At 48.8% G+C, this 14157-nt stretch overlaps 1 protein-coding gene across 5 annotated transcripts in view; it reads right to left on the bottom strand.

Annotated features, from left to right (window-relative positions):
* TSC2 (TSC complex subunit 2) overlaps positions 1-14157 on the bottom strand; it is a 31661-nt gene that overhangs the window by 8380 nt on the left and 9124 nt on the right. Inside the window, exons 16-31 of one of the 5 annotated variants that reach the window (XM_086473337.1) lie at positions 13647-13769; positions 13253-13359; positions 12486-12639; positions 11642-11764; positions 11187-11321; positions 10448-10637; positions 9942-10035; positions 9461-9563; positions 9156-9250; positions 6513-6641; positions 4575-4739; positions 3781-3933; positions 3513-3625; positions 2873-3094; positions 1864-2079; positions 113-181 (exon numbers count right to left, since the gene is read on the bottom strand). In XM_086473337.1, the coding sequence (XP_086329463.1) occupies positions 113-181; positions 1864-2079; positions 2873-3094; positions 3513-3625; positions 3781-3933; positions 4575-4739; positions 6513-6641; positions 9156-9250; positions 9461-9563; positions 9942-10035; positions 10448-10637; positions 11187-11321; positions 11642-11764; positions 12486-12639; positions 13253-13359; positions 13647-13769 (2191 nt within the window). Of the gene's footprint in view, positions 1-112; positions 182-1863; positions 2080-2872; positions 3095-3512; positions 3626-3780; positions 3934-4574; positions 4740-6512; positions 6645-9155; positions 9251-9460; positions 9564-9941; positions 10036-10447; positions 10638-11186; positions 11322-11641; positions 11765-12485; positions 12640-13252; positions 13360-13646; positions 13770-14157 lie in introns of all 5 variants that reach the window. The other 4 variants (XM_086473336.1, XM_086473339.1, XM_086473338.1 and 1 more) reach the window with 4 other exon arrangements.

A 14157-nucleotide genomic window follows, 5' to 3' on the forward strand; every position in this document is an offset into this window, starting at 1 on the left:
AAGACATGGAAGGGGAAAATGAAGCATGAGGGATACATTTTCTATGAATCAGAGGTGTTCTTCTATGGCAATACTTTTTTTTTTTTTTTCCCTTAAAGATATATAAATATACCTGCCCAGGATATGCTCCTGTGCAACTTCCCTTGACAACTGGACTGGTACATGGAAGAGAAAGAGGCCACTGCAAAGGGAAATCAAGTGAGCAGCTACATCAAAAGGAAGGAGAGACTATATGAAAAAAAAAATAAAAAATAAAAAATTAAAAAGCACAGAGTTAAAAATGTAACCAAGAGCCTATTTTAAAATAAAGAAATAAACAAATAAATCAAAACAAAGGAAAGAACAAGCTGGGATAAGCTCACCAGATGCCAAAGGGATACTTTAAGGGTACAAGGTCTCAACGTGAATAAGGAGGCACAATCACATTCAAACAGTGCAGACTCAGACTGCTCTCTTTGAAGAACGCATTTTGGGGAGTTTTAGAAACAGAAAATTCCTCCGTGACACCCTGGCACACGCAGGAGACCAGGCTGAGCCTTTCCTGAGCTACACACTGTTGGCAAAAGATCATTTTTAAACCCACCGAAGAGTCTGAAGAGTAGAAATACGGATAGAGAGTCAGAGTTTTAACCTCTAAAGAGGAAGAACAACATGCACGTGATGGTCTGACAGCAAAACTTCCTCAAAAGGTGCATTTGCCAGCCAGCTCCGGCCAGTCTTCCACAAGAACATGGCCAAAATCGTTTTCTGGGACTGCCACGGAGCGGCATTCAGGCAGGTGCTTCTTTCAACTACCCGTTAGCACCCACACACCACAAATTCACAGGAGCCAATACAAGTGCTCACGGGTACGGATTTAAAGGTTTTTTTTAAAAGGTGGTCATTTGATTTTGGCTCTAATTTTGTGTTTACACATTCTGAAATCCTAAAACCACACCCTGCCCCGTTTAAACCAAACCTGACAACTTGCATTTTTACCCGATTTCCAAACACCCCCTACCCCATCGGTGCCACCTCCCCAGAAAAGCCTTGCCTGCCGCTCGCCCTGCTCCGGTTTGACAGCGCCAGCAGTGCAGCCAGCCTCGGGTTAGGTGTTGCTGACAAGAGCTCTGAGCAGGGATTAAATGAAGCTTCAAATATTTTAGCTGTTGGTCAACACTAACCTCTCCCAGCATCAACGGCTCTTTCGGCAGCCAACGAGCACCGAAGTCAACGCAGTGGAAAGCCCTGGCTGCTCCGTTAAAACCAAGCCGTCAGGAGAAGCTCAAGTGATTCAGCTGCACCAGACGGCCGGCCCAACAGCCCTTCCGAGAGGCGCCCAAACCCGCAGCCAACGGGCTTTCCATTCTGCCGCCTCGTGCTGTAGGTGGTGGCAACGACCTGACCCTGGCCGGCAAGCTCTGCCCCGGGCCCGTCTCCCCAGCCCCTCGCGCTCGCTGCCCAACGCAAACTCCCCCCCTGAAGACCAACGGAAGCGGCAGCGCCGCGTGGGAAGAGCCACCCACGCGGGGGATGCCCTGGTCAGCCCCAAACAAGCGGACGAGGGAAATCCACGGCTTTGTTCACCATCATTCGGGAAAGAGTTGCCACGGAACACGTTACTCCTCCAGAGAAGCTCCACCACTCCCCTCCTCCTCCTCTTTAAGGAGGAGAGGTACTTTTCCCGTGGAACATCAGAAGCGAGGAGGAAGGGAACTTTTCACGGCAAACTTCTAGGGACAAGAACTGACTCCCCTGCCCATCGCTACGTTATTCCTCACGCTGCTGACTTCACTGCGCTAGCAGACCTGCAGTAACTTCAACAGGCTTCAAATAGGCTCGTGACAGCTACGCTGGAGACCCTGCTGGCTTCACAGCTCTCACCTGTGTTGGAACGCTGGAGAAGCGACGGTTTGGCCGTCCCAGTGGCCAAGCTGGAGGAGGGGACAGAGAGGGATTTATACAGAGCCGTTTCTCGGTGTTCTTTAAAACGCTCTGCAGCCATGAGCGCGTTAGAGAGCTCTTGCAGGGGCATATTGTTAATGTCTGAAGAAAATGGACTGAGCGGGTTCTCCAGACTCATCAGCCAGCTTGTGTTACCTGGCAAGAGAAAACCAGGGAAGAGCGTTAAGTACTCCCAACTCCAGGAAGTTTACAACTCGCGTCGAAAAAAGCACAAATTGTTTTGGATTTTGCAAGTCAAAATCAAAAGGGATCAAGCTCTCAGTTCTCCTGACACCTGGCAGATTCGCTTGATGAATTCCCTGTTCCCAGTGAACAGCTCCCAGTGCTCTGTACTCCACCCCAGGCTCTTCAAAAACCACCCGTGGTAACTCATTACTACAGCAGATTACCCAAAGGTGTCCAAAACACCCAGGTATTTTAATTAATGATACCAGGTCAGTTATTTTCTCATGAAGCAGCTTCTAGCCGAAACAGACAATTCTGTTAATGTCCTGTGAGATGCCAGCATTCAGGAATTTTGACCTTGAACATGTCCTTACTCCGTCCCTAACAGCAGACAACTCTGCAGCTGCGCTAGCCACAAGCTTCTTTCATCCTGAACCTAGCTTGGGAAGCTGAGACACGGCACAGACAGATCTTCAAGACAGGCCGCAGATGGGAAATGCAAAGTAGGGTCGACACTATCTGGCTCTGTTTCCGTAACAGTATTTAACGTACAAATTTAAGTCCTTGCTTCAGTCTTTTCACAGGTCTTTCGCAGATTTAAAACACTAAAGGGGGATTTCAAAGAATCAAGTATCAGATGTATTAGTGTCAAGAGGCAGTAAGCAATAAAGAGATCCGTTTGCAATACGGATTTTTCTTCTCCACGCAGGCTGCGGTTGCTCAGCGAGCCACAAAAGCTCGCTCCACACGCGGGCGCAGATACCTGTGGGCCTGCGCACCAGGATTTCTGCCCATCCCTGCGTCAGCAGCGGGACGTACGCAGCTAAGTTTGCTTTTTCTTTCTGCAGAGGTGTCTGCGGAGCAGGATTCGTTTTCTCTGATCGAGGTGCAGGAGCAGGAGGACCCTGCGTCCCTTGGGAAGCCGAGCCACTGGGAAAATGGGAGGCTGAGCTGTCTAAGGCACCAACCCGTAAGGCATGACCACCTAGTGAGACAGACAGAAAACAGAAGGGGGAGCCACGCTTAGCCAGCACTCAAGACACCTCAGAAGTAAGAAGTCTTTTAAGCTCCTCCAGCAGGTGCACACACAATGTTGGGAGCCTCAGAGAACTTGACCTTCCACACGTTTCTTACAATCCCCGAGGTTCGATAAACACAGGGGATGCTCAGTGCAAGTGCTCACCACTCAACCCGCCACCAAAGCCCTCCTGGCAGGAGAGGCAAGCAGGAGGAGCACCACCACTCCCAGGCCAGCAGCTGCCGCCGCCTGCCCGCTATTAAACATCCGACTGGTCCAGATTCTCAAATCAGTATCGACACAGGTCTCTTGGGTGGGCACTGGGACGCTTAAGCCTGCGACACGGACCCAGAAACGGCAGCAAGACTCCAGGACAGGAACTTACCAGACATGGATCGGACTCTGTTGCGAGAGCTTCTGCAAACCTGCTGCCCAGCTTGAGATTCCAGTTTGGCTGGAGCTTCTTTTGTCTGTCTCACTTGCAAAACGGGGTCTGAGCTGTGGAAGGAGAAGATATTGATGATATTGAGAGAGGAATCAGTCATAGCGGACAAACGGGACATTCATCTTCTGGTAAGAGGAAAACCTAAAAGGATGCACTGTAACAGTGACTTCATTAGCTGGAAATTTCTAGAAATGGGAGCAAAACTCACCTTGATTCTGTGCTGCCCTGGAGCTCTCCAGAGTCTAGGCCAAGCAGGGACCTCGTCCCTGTTCCAACGCTTGTAGTGATGGTCACCAGCTTGTTACCCACCAGCCACGTCTTCGTCCTTCCTCCAGCCAACAGAAACTCCCCCACAGGAGACCTGGAAGCACATTTGTGAGGCACACAGCTCCCCGACGGCAGAGCACGGAGCTACATGGGCGGCTTAGCTCATCTAACTACGGAGGAGGCGCTGCCTGCTCGCCTGCTCCGTGCAGCATCCCTACCACAGCCCCTGGCGTTATCCATCGGGATAAGGGATGAGCTGGATTTGGTACCGACTGGCAGCAGGACTACCGGACACACACTACAGCCCAGTTCAATCCTGGACTCGCACCACCAAGCAGAAGGGCACGAGCCTTGTCTGAGCTACGTGTCTCCTCCCGGGAAGGGCCAGCGAGAAGAGTGAATGCCCCCTCCCTTGAAGCCAGCTGGCACGACACTCCGTTCTGCAGCGAAGGCCGTGATTATCCAGCAAGGAGACGGAGCAGAGCACTGCTCACAGCCAGCAGGCCTTCAGGCAGCTCCTCCTGGAGACGAGGCAAAGCCTGGCTGGCTCCAACGGACCTCTCTCCTCTCTCACCTAACCTCAGATTCAGCCAAGCCAGATTTTATCCGCGAGGAATGGCTTCAGAGCCTGCGCCTGCCGCAGTCTCCAACGTGTCACAGTAATTTTCCGCTAATAAAGTGGAAAATGAACCTCAAACGAAAGCCTCTCTCCCATCGTCACCGACTGACCCCTACCTCTTCGGCACCGCAGTGAAGTTTGAAAAGACGTATCGGGCCATCATGTCCAGGCAGGTCTCAGTGAGTTCCAGGTGGAGATTTTTCAAGTTGTCATCAGCCTGAGCCATTGAGTTCTCATCCGCAGAGCCCAGGCTTGAACTAGTGATGGATGTTTGTATCCGACTAGAAGAGAAAGTTTCCAGCTGACAGATCACATTGCAAAAATGCCTGTCCCTGTCACCCCAAAGACAGTGGGAGGCAGAACAACCTGCGATACATGCACGTGCCAGATCAGAGAGGCGGCCAGACATTAAACCCGGGGCATCATACAGATATTTTTGGATCAGCCTCATGTTGTAGATTGTCATTGCAGAAAGTGTATTTTATCTCGAGAGACCGAGAAACATTTAAAAGTCCATCGACTGACTAGGCCAGGCCAGTGCTCTCTGATGTTGGGTGGCCCACGGGCAAGTGCACCAAGCAAACAGCGAGGGGCAGCACCATGCTTTGAGCTGGCTAATCTATAGCGAGGGCAAGCGTCCCGTGACCTGCACAGCTTCCCAGGCAACGTGTTGCCCATGAGCCACAAATCAGGGCACTCTAGACTTAACTTCATAATCCCACGGTTTGCTTTTTTCTCTGTTGCATCCCTTCCCTACATAGATTTCTGTCCTCCCAATTCAACCGCAATGTAAAACCTGATTTAACTTGGAAGAGAAAAAAATTGCACTCTGAACAGGAAAACTGGCACGAGACTAGGGAGCAACTCTGCCTTCCAATCACCCCAGGTAGCAGTGCAAGTTAAAAACAATTGCAGTAACAGGCTGGGGTGGATATTTTGTAAAGACAGCTCCTTATGCCCTCGTAACACAAACTGAGCTGAGGTACAGCCAAACTTTTTATGACGTGGCAACTTCTTTGGCATCATTAAGGGTAATTACCTGCACTCTTAGTTGCTACCATTTACATGTAAATAAAAGAGAAGAAAATCATCCAGCAGATGAATGGGGATATCAGAGAATGAAGTGCCAGAATTGTATTCACAATTCATTCAGTTCCGTGTCTTTCCCCCAAATATCATGTAGTTACAGTCAAAAATAAAACCACAGAAAATAAAGTTCCACGGACAGCAATCCTTATGGAGCAAGGCACAAGTCATCAGGTTCAGATTTTAAACCAACACGTTACAGACAGCAGTTGAACACTCAAGGGAAGTGACCCAGAAATACGGCTTAAAAACGCAGAAATGGTTTCATCTTTCACGTGAGCAAATCGAGGTCTGCAACCAAAACTTGTTTTCTTTAGCTGTGAAGGCACCAGCTTCGTACGGGCTGAGCTCACATTTCACTGCTCTACGGAAAGACAAACTCGAGTTTTCACGGCATCATTCTTCAGACCAGAATAACCCCGTCAGCTCCCTGTGCCTCAAAGCACAAATCCTAAACCGAGGCCAGAACGATTCCTCGTAGCTCGGGAGGAGGGCCTGTACAGAAGTTTGCAGAGTGGCAAAAACCCGTCCTGGGGCAAGTCACTGCTTAGAAGGCTGAAGCTTTAGTGAGTTTAACCAGGACTCTCACTTGCACAGAATGCAACCTTTTTCCTTTCTTTTTTTTTTTTTTTTTTTTTTTTTTTGTGTGTGTGTGCGTTGTTTGTTGGTTTGGTTTTTCCCCCTTTGAAAATAGACATTTTTGTTGCTAAAGCATCAGAGAATAGGGCAAAGTAACCATACACACCACAGTGCGTGGTGTGACAACCCACTAGCTGGCGTTGGGAAGCCATGGGATAACCACGGTACCTTCCCAAGACCTTTGACTGCGGCTGAGGCCAGTTTTTTATTGCGTAACAGAGTCATGCAAGCATCCCACATGCAAATCCACCCTGCTTCCACCCACCCTTGCGGTAAAATTTCCAAGTGCTGAGTTGCTCTTGGATTCTCCCCACTTAAAGTGCCTCTACCTGCGGACCACATGTTCAGACACACTGATGCTGCGGGATCGGAAGGCATCAACTGCAGAGGATTCTTTCAGCTCTTTCACTGGAGGAGAGTTATTCAAGCCTTGCTTTGCATTTTTGGCTAGTCTTAAACTACTAGGTGGAGAAGCACCAAGCCCCAAAAGAGGTCACAGGAAGGGAGGAAATCATTGTAGGGATGTAGGTTGAAAGGTCACAGGTCACAGGGTCAATATTGGGGGATCCCGGAGGGTGATGTAAAATAAAACAAATGCCAAAAAAGGAAAACAAAAATTAAAACGTACAAACAAGCAGAGCTGAAAGCATCAAAAAGACAAACCACATTTTGAAAACAAGATTTTAAATGTGCTACAAAACAAATGAAATTAGTACAAGTTAAAAACAAAAAACTGATTGAAATGAGAGTTGGAATACTGCGCTGTTAAACAAAGGCAAGAGCACCCGAATGCTCCTTGGGCACAAATTTCCCAAGCCTGAGAAGTTTTGTGCCGTTCGACCACCTCGTGTTGCCCCAACTCCCCACTTCAGCACGGCTAAAATCCCGACTGCTTCCACAGAGACCAGACCCTGACACGCTTCACCAACAGCAGGTAGCAGCACACTCTTCTAAGAGACACAGGCATGTGTCAGCCTTCTCTAGCTCTGCTAGGCCTGGCCCAAATCTGAGCTTCTACCCTGACCCACAAAGACACCCAGGGCCAGTCGGAGGTGCCCCTTAGCTCAGCTCGAGACGCTGGGGGAGACTCAGCCCATCGACCCACGACTGCTCCTTCCGACGCTGCGGAGAGGAAGGGCGAGGAGACAAACGCCCTCCTGGCTGCTGCTTTTCTGTCAAACAAGCTACTTTATTTCAGGTGGCTCGAGGGAACCCACTTGGTTTTCAACTGGAACAGAAAGGAAGAGAAGCCTTTACGCTGTCAGGTGCCCACCACGTGGGGGAGATGACAGCAATTAGCACCCCAGCGGCACTTTAATTAGACATAGCTGAGCTGCGTGCCTGGCTCAGCACTAATTTGGACAGAACAGTTGGTCCAGCAGCTCACATCCCCAGCTATTAAAAGCAGATACTGATTTAACCCTTCTGGCCCTCCCTAAACATGATTTATCTGCTATCCTCCTTTCAGTGCATTACTACATTTCAGAGAGCCGCCTGGAGGGATCAGAATTTGTTCGTCCTCCCACCAACCTCTGACAGATTTTGGCCACCACTGGAGCTGGGACGGCAGAGAGGAGAGGCTCAGGCCCCGAGAGAATCGCCTACGCCAACAGCATGCCACTCAGCACCCTCGGGAACCGCTGGGATCTCGACCTCTTGGAGCACCCAGCACCTCAGCTAGGGCACACAAACGCCTGTTCTTTGGGCTTAAGGAGTGAAAACCAAGCACACAAGCTTGCCAAGCGAGGAAACAGGTATCTGCTCGAAGCCCATTCCCTCCCTCACTTGGCCAGAACCCAAGCTCAGACAGACTCAGGCAGCGGCATCCCGCTGTTCTGGTGTTTCAGGCTGCTGCCTGAGCACAGCCCACGCTCCTTAGCAGAGATTTCTGTGGAAAGTCACCCAGCAGCGTTAGCAAAAGCCTTTAGATACAGTAGTATTCCAACCTGGTAGAATTTAACAGGTTTTTTGGAAAAAAAAAGATTAGTTGAAATTCTAATTTGAGAGACGAGTGTCAAAAGGCTTCTCTTCCAAGTTTCTGAATGGAAAGAGGAGGAGATGGGAGAGATGAAACACAAAACAGGGTTTACAGCTACAGCACAGGGCAGGGATGGTGTTTCTTCATTGCAAGATACTCAGTGAGCCTTGCAGTTGAAGTAGAGGCACTTTCCCCAGGGCTCACACGCCCCTGTGTGCTCACTGCACGGTAACACTGAAGCAAGTCAAGTGAACCAATTTAGGTGAGCCCTGCAGGTAAAAGGACGTTAGGAAAACCCTGAACACCTTCCACGGAATATTCTCCTATCCTGGCAAACGTTACTCGGAGATACTGCTGGCCAGGTACCTTCTGACTTCTAAAGACATCAGGCTTTGCTCAAAACTGACTTAACAGCTTCAAGATTCAAAAAAAGGATCAGGACATCCAGCTACGGGGGAGGCAGCTATCTGCCCCCCAGCACACTGACCGGACAGGTCACACTACGGAAAAACACCGCCTTGGCGCTCTCAACTTATACTGGTTGGCAACCACGACAATTTCTCTGGCAATCATTTAAAGAGCTGTTACAAGTCAATTATCAAAAGGAGTTAATGCTATCAATACGAACACGGTATTCTGTTACTTCTGGTGTTACCCTTCTCTATCGCTTCTGGTAGCACTGTACTGACACACGTCAAACTCACAGAACTGTTAATTTTTGAAAATTAACAACAAAAAGCCCCACACCTCACAGCAAAGGCTCACAGAACAGCCAGTGATGCCCTCATACTGTCAGCTTGGCTTGATCCCAGCTTCTTACCAACCTAAGCTTGTCTTGGACCCATCCCCTGACCCAAAGAGGTTTACTTCGCTTGCTTAAATGCACTGTCAGATTCTGGATAACTAGACCCAGGCTCCCTCAGAATAACACAGGGAAGGGTGTGAGCACGGGAACAGGGAACGCAAGACCCTGCTGGAGTCAAACTTAATTTACCTTTTTGGCCTCTCATTCAGGCTTGTACTGCGAGCCCTGAAACTGTCCTTCTCAGGTGTGTCGTCGAAGGAAAGGAGGACGTTCGAGCGCAAACCCTGCCGAGCGGGACAAACGGGTAACGGTTGGAAGGGCTCGGACGCGCGGCCGAAAGGCTGCAATCACGGGCCAACGCACGAGAACTCGCAGTCAGTTTTGAAAAAGATGCTGACAAACAAGGTAGCTTCAAAGAGAGCCTTTAAACTTATCAAACCACTAAAAAGTCACCATTTCGATTACGTGGTGTTTGATTCCGTAGCGCCCATTACCTTCGTAATGAAGGGGACAAAGTCCTTTCGGAAGGGAAGGCGACACCGAATGAACCACATGGCTATCACGTGGTGGGCCAGGCAAACGATGTACTGGTTAAACCTACAACAGCAGAGAGATCTCCACAGTTTCATGCTGCGTTATGATGCTGTTCCAGAACTGAACAGAAGGACTTTTCCATCTGAGAAACAGAACTGTTCCTTTACCTACTTTAAGTATAAAGGAAAAAACCTCCAAAGTTTTGTTCAAGACAAACAGGTATTTTGTCCAAAGTATGTCCCATCTTCTGGAGGGAAGATACCAGAATGAGTACGATGATACTTCCCTCTTCTGGAGGGAAGATACCAGAATGAGAAGCCTGGAGGTACCAGAATGAGCAATATCCTATAAATAACCTTGACCCAAGTACTATAAAAAAACCCCATGTCTCATTCTCTTCGTTTTACTGACGAGGAAGAAGCACATTTGCCGTGAACTTACTTGGAAGGGTTTGTGTACGGCAGGGAGATGGCGAACACGCTGGCGTACTGCTCTGCTGCGAAGTTCCTGTAGAGGTGAGGCAGCCTCGCTAGAGCTGGAACAGTTCAAGAAGCAAACCCACACAGGTGAGCTCTGAACCCAAGCTATTCAACATCCCAATTCCATTTAATCTGAATTGGTTTGTTTCTCCTACATCACGGGCTGGCACAGAAGCCAGCAGGGCGGTACCGTTCCGTGCTATCTAAGCGGCAAGGGGGAGCAAGCAGCTTGGTATTTCCCATCACCCTACGGCTGCCCTACACAAAGCATGTCTCTTCCTTCAGTGTGTGCTTTAAAGAGAAAACCAGCAACAAACAAGGGATGATCTTGAGGACGGTGCGAGGGCATCACCAAGAAACCCTCGCAGTGCATTCCACACGACTAACGCGACCCGCACACCCACACTCAGCACAAACAATACATTTACAGCTAGAGAAGATCAAAAGCAGAAGAACATTACAACTTACTTGAAAGGAATTCTAAGAGAGGGATTGCCATATTGGCTGTAGCAGAAATGTGGGTTAATTTGACAATTAAGACGGGAAGGGCCTTTATGATGATGTCGGGCATCTCGACACTACAGACAGAGAGCGCCACAACGCACTGGTTCGCACAGCGGTAAATGAGACCGTGCTCCAGGCAATACACTATTTCACGCTGGAAGAGTAAAAAAGAAAAAAAAAAAAAAGTCAGGAAAACCTCTGGCGTACAATCTCCTGACCTCAGTGAGCACTCCAGAACGGCTTGCGAGGCATCGCTACGTGATGCGATGCACGTGGATTCTAACCCAAAATGCGCTAACACAGGACCCTAAACAACGTTGCATGTACTCTAGGCCAAAACCTTAAGATGGGACTTTAATCAAGTAGACATTTTAGAAATTAATTTTTAACTTTCTGATTAAATAGAATTTTTATGTTTATCAGGGTCTTCCAGCAGGGGGTAAAGTCACCCAGCAACCTGCGAGGGGGGACAGGGAGGGATGGAGAACAGTGAATCCAACCGATCCGACAGTCACCGCTGCACAACGTCAGCGAAGCACTTTTTTACCCCTGACCCCACCCCAACTACAGCAGATGCAGCTTTTTACAGCAGAAAAGGGCAGCGTGACCTTGCACTTCAGTCTGCTAATCAGCTGGCATGAGAAAATGCTCTACTACACAGCTCAGGCCCCATCCCCCCTACACCCTCTTCCTTTCCCCGTACCTGCTTGGCTTTGTCCAGGTAATTGTGGTAAGATATTAAAGCCGTCAGGACTGGGACTACAGCCAGGTGCAAATCAGTGCGAGAAAAGCCTTCTGGGGTACCGTGGAGCCTGTCGGTGGTCTTCTTGTCTGTGAGCTGATACATCACACAGCAAGTTGGAACACCTCACGCTAAAAATACTGTCTAAAAGGCAGCAGACAGGCACTGCCCACAGCTCCCTTTTCACACGTATACACACACACGGAAAGAACACGCGTTATTACCCACTTCTGTACCCAAAACAACCCTGAAAAAAGGGAAGGTGAGTGAGGACTGACAACCACCATGCTAATCTTCAAAACACTAGGCTGAAGGAAAAAACCAAACAAACCCTCAACCGCCCCACCTGCCGCCAACCAACTCTCAAGCAAACTAAGGATCTGGTGACTACACACCAGCAGGGTGCAGCGCATTACCATGTAGCTCAATGCAGAGGCCAGGAGGTCTATGTTACAAGGAGAGGTTAAAAATAGCACTTTATAGCGGAGGGATTCAGGTAATTTGTTGAGGACCAACTTCAACACCTTCCAGTCTGTCTCCTGGAACGAAAGAAAAAGTTAAGGTGGAAGATCTTTGTACGATTCCAGTCCAGTTTGAAAGTAAGACCAATCAAATTTCAGACAACACGCCATTTCCTAGGCAGATGTATGTCTTGTCACAGTAGCTACATAAAAAGAAGCGGCATTTAGCTGTCGCAAGTTAGTTCCTGCCTGTCATCCAGCTCTAGGTGCAATATTGGCACCGCAAACTGGAAGACAACTTGTATCCAGACCTGAGCTCAAAAAGACGGAGCCAGAATTCGGTTCTCCTAACCACCAGCACAAATCAACTCCCCGTGCCGACACCCCCTCAGCACGTAACTACGCCCAGTGCAACACCAACGAACAATTCCTATTTACAGTTTATCAGCGACTGAAACATTTTTCAATTCTCAAAACACTTCCACAACTTGCAGGAGGAGGGTTTCTCTTGGTTTCAAATGCCCTTTCAGAAACAGGGTGCCTTATCTGATCTGTGCTTAACAAACGCATTTTTTTGCCCTCGCTGAAACCAAAGCTTTGCTTCACTCCCCAAGAGCTGAACTGCTGCTCCCACTGCTGGCAGTGAAGCTGCACGGTCACACACAGGCCCTGCCCAAGAAGGAAGATTTATGTACGGCTTTTCAGACGTGAGATACTCTGGGGTGGAATCCTCCAGCCAGGTGGTTGATGCCGACAGGTTTCACAGGAAGATGCCAAGTGTCATTAAGCGCGGACGTACCTGCTTCAAACACTGCAGAAGGACGCCGAAGACCATGGAGTAGGGCAGGTGCCCTATACGAATGGTGGCGTTCTGGGAAGGCACGCTGGGACTTCCTGAAGGTGGAGAGAGTGTACCAGTAGGCTTTTTCTCAGAAGCCCTCTTCTCTGCTTCTCTACAACACGGAGAGGGAGGAAAAAACACGTGTAAGGGAAAATCAAGATCAGAACAGCCTATTCACGTGACCTACACGTAGCCAGTTTAATGACCAAACAACATAAATTGCATTTTCAATTAAAAAAAAACCTACAGGATTGCCCAGTAGACGGACAGCAATGAGTCAGTTTGGTCAGGTTAAGGATTCTTCTATCCAGGCCTCTAGCAAATCTAGAAAGATGACTTTTGGGGTGTGTCACACAAAGAACTTCAGACCGAGCTTTAAATTAAAGATAGCCAGATTTGTACAAATCATTGAATCAAACCTCAATGTGAAAACTGGTTTCAGGCAGGAAATTGCAAATATTTTTGTGAAGCTTTGTGAGCAGGAACAGCAATTTCACATCTGTGATTGAGAGCTCTGTAGGTAAGCGATTTGTACGAACAATTCACCAATGAGTCATTAGTTGAGACAATCCTAGTGTGTAACTACAGACTTGTCTAGCAGCTGGTTCATCAGGATTTGGACGGTTCAGCAAAACTGCAGATTGCTACTGCTGGACCATTCAGCTCGTGCAAAAATTCCAAATTGTTTGGAAAACAGCTTTTGCTCAATGCAATGAGAAACCTACACAAAATCACACAGGCAGTAAGGGCTGAATCTCACTGCTCCATCCTTGTTGGAAAGGCCGAGACGGTGAAGGGAGTCAGCTCGAAGCATCAGCAGGAAATCAAATACCTGTAACAGAAGACACTGGAATCACTCAAAACCCAAGCCAGTGGAATACTCTCCCAGCTCCCCATGGGATATTTTTGCAAGCACAAAGGGATTTTTAATAGATGCTGGCGCTAGCTCTGTAGGAGGCATCACTTCTGGTGTTACAGCACATATACATACTCCCGTCAGCCAAGAAAGATTTAATTCTATCCTGGCAAGCTCTAGAGCACACATTCCCCACCTGCCACCCAGAAATTCCAGCGACAGCCTGCAGCCCTCGACCGGACAGCAGAGGTTACTGCTCGTACCTGCAACCTGATGCTGCTGGCGACAGCGAGGCTGTAGGCGTACAGGTAATGGCGCTGGACGTGGTGAACCAGCATCTCGTACACCCGCATGGCGTGGCTGGAGGGTAAGCTGTAGAGTTTCGTCTGCAGAGGAACAGAACAGCAAATCAAAAGGCAGACTGACACGGGTTATTCAGAGACGTGGATCTGCACCGAGAATTCCAGAAAAACACAGGAAAAACGTGTTCCCAAAAGGAAGGTGAACAGATGGCTCCGGACAGAACCTCTGCAAGGACTCCAGAGCAACTCTGCCTGGCTCCAGAAGGGCGCTGGCTGGAACCACCAGCTCTTCACAACTGCTTAACCATATCTCAGGACACGCTGCCCAAACACAACGGACCAATTCAAGGTTATGAACCACTCCCTTTCTGCTAGTTTGTGAACACATCTGACCTCCACACATGGAAACGTGCTCGTATTCACTGTACAACGGAAATTAAGAAAATCAAACACTTAGCAAACAGTCACACAA

This window comes from Leptosomus discolor, chromosome 14, assembly GCF_034619465.1.
Source record: "Leptosomus discolor isolate bLepDis1 chromosome 14, bLepDis1.hap2, whole genome shotgun sequence".
NCBI lineage: Eukaryota > Metazoa > Chordata > Aves > Leptosomiformes > Leptosomidae > Leptosomus > Leptosomus discolor.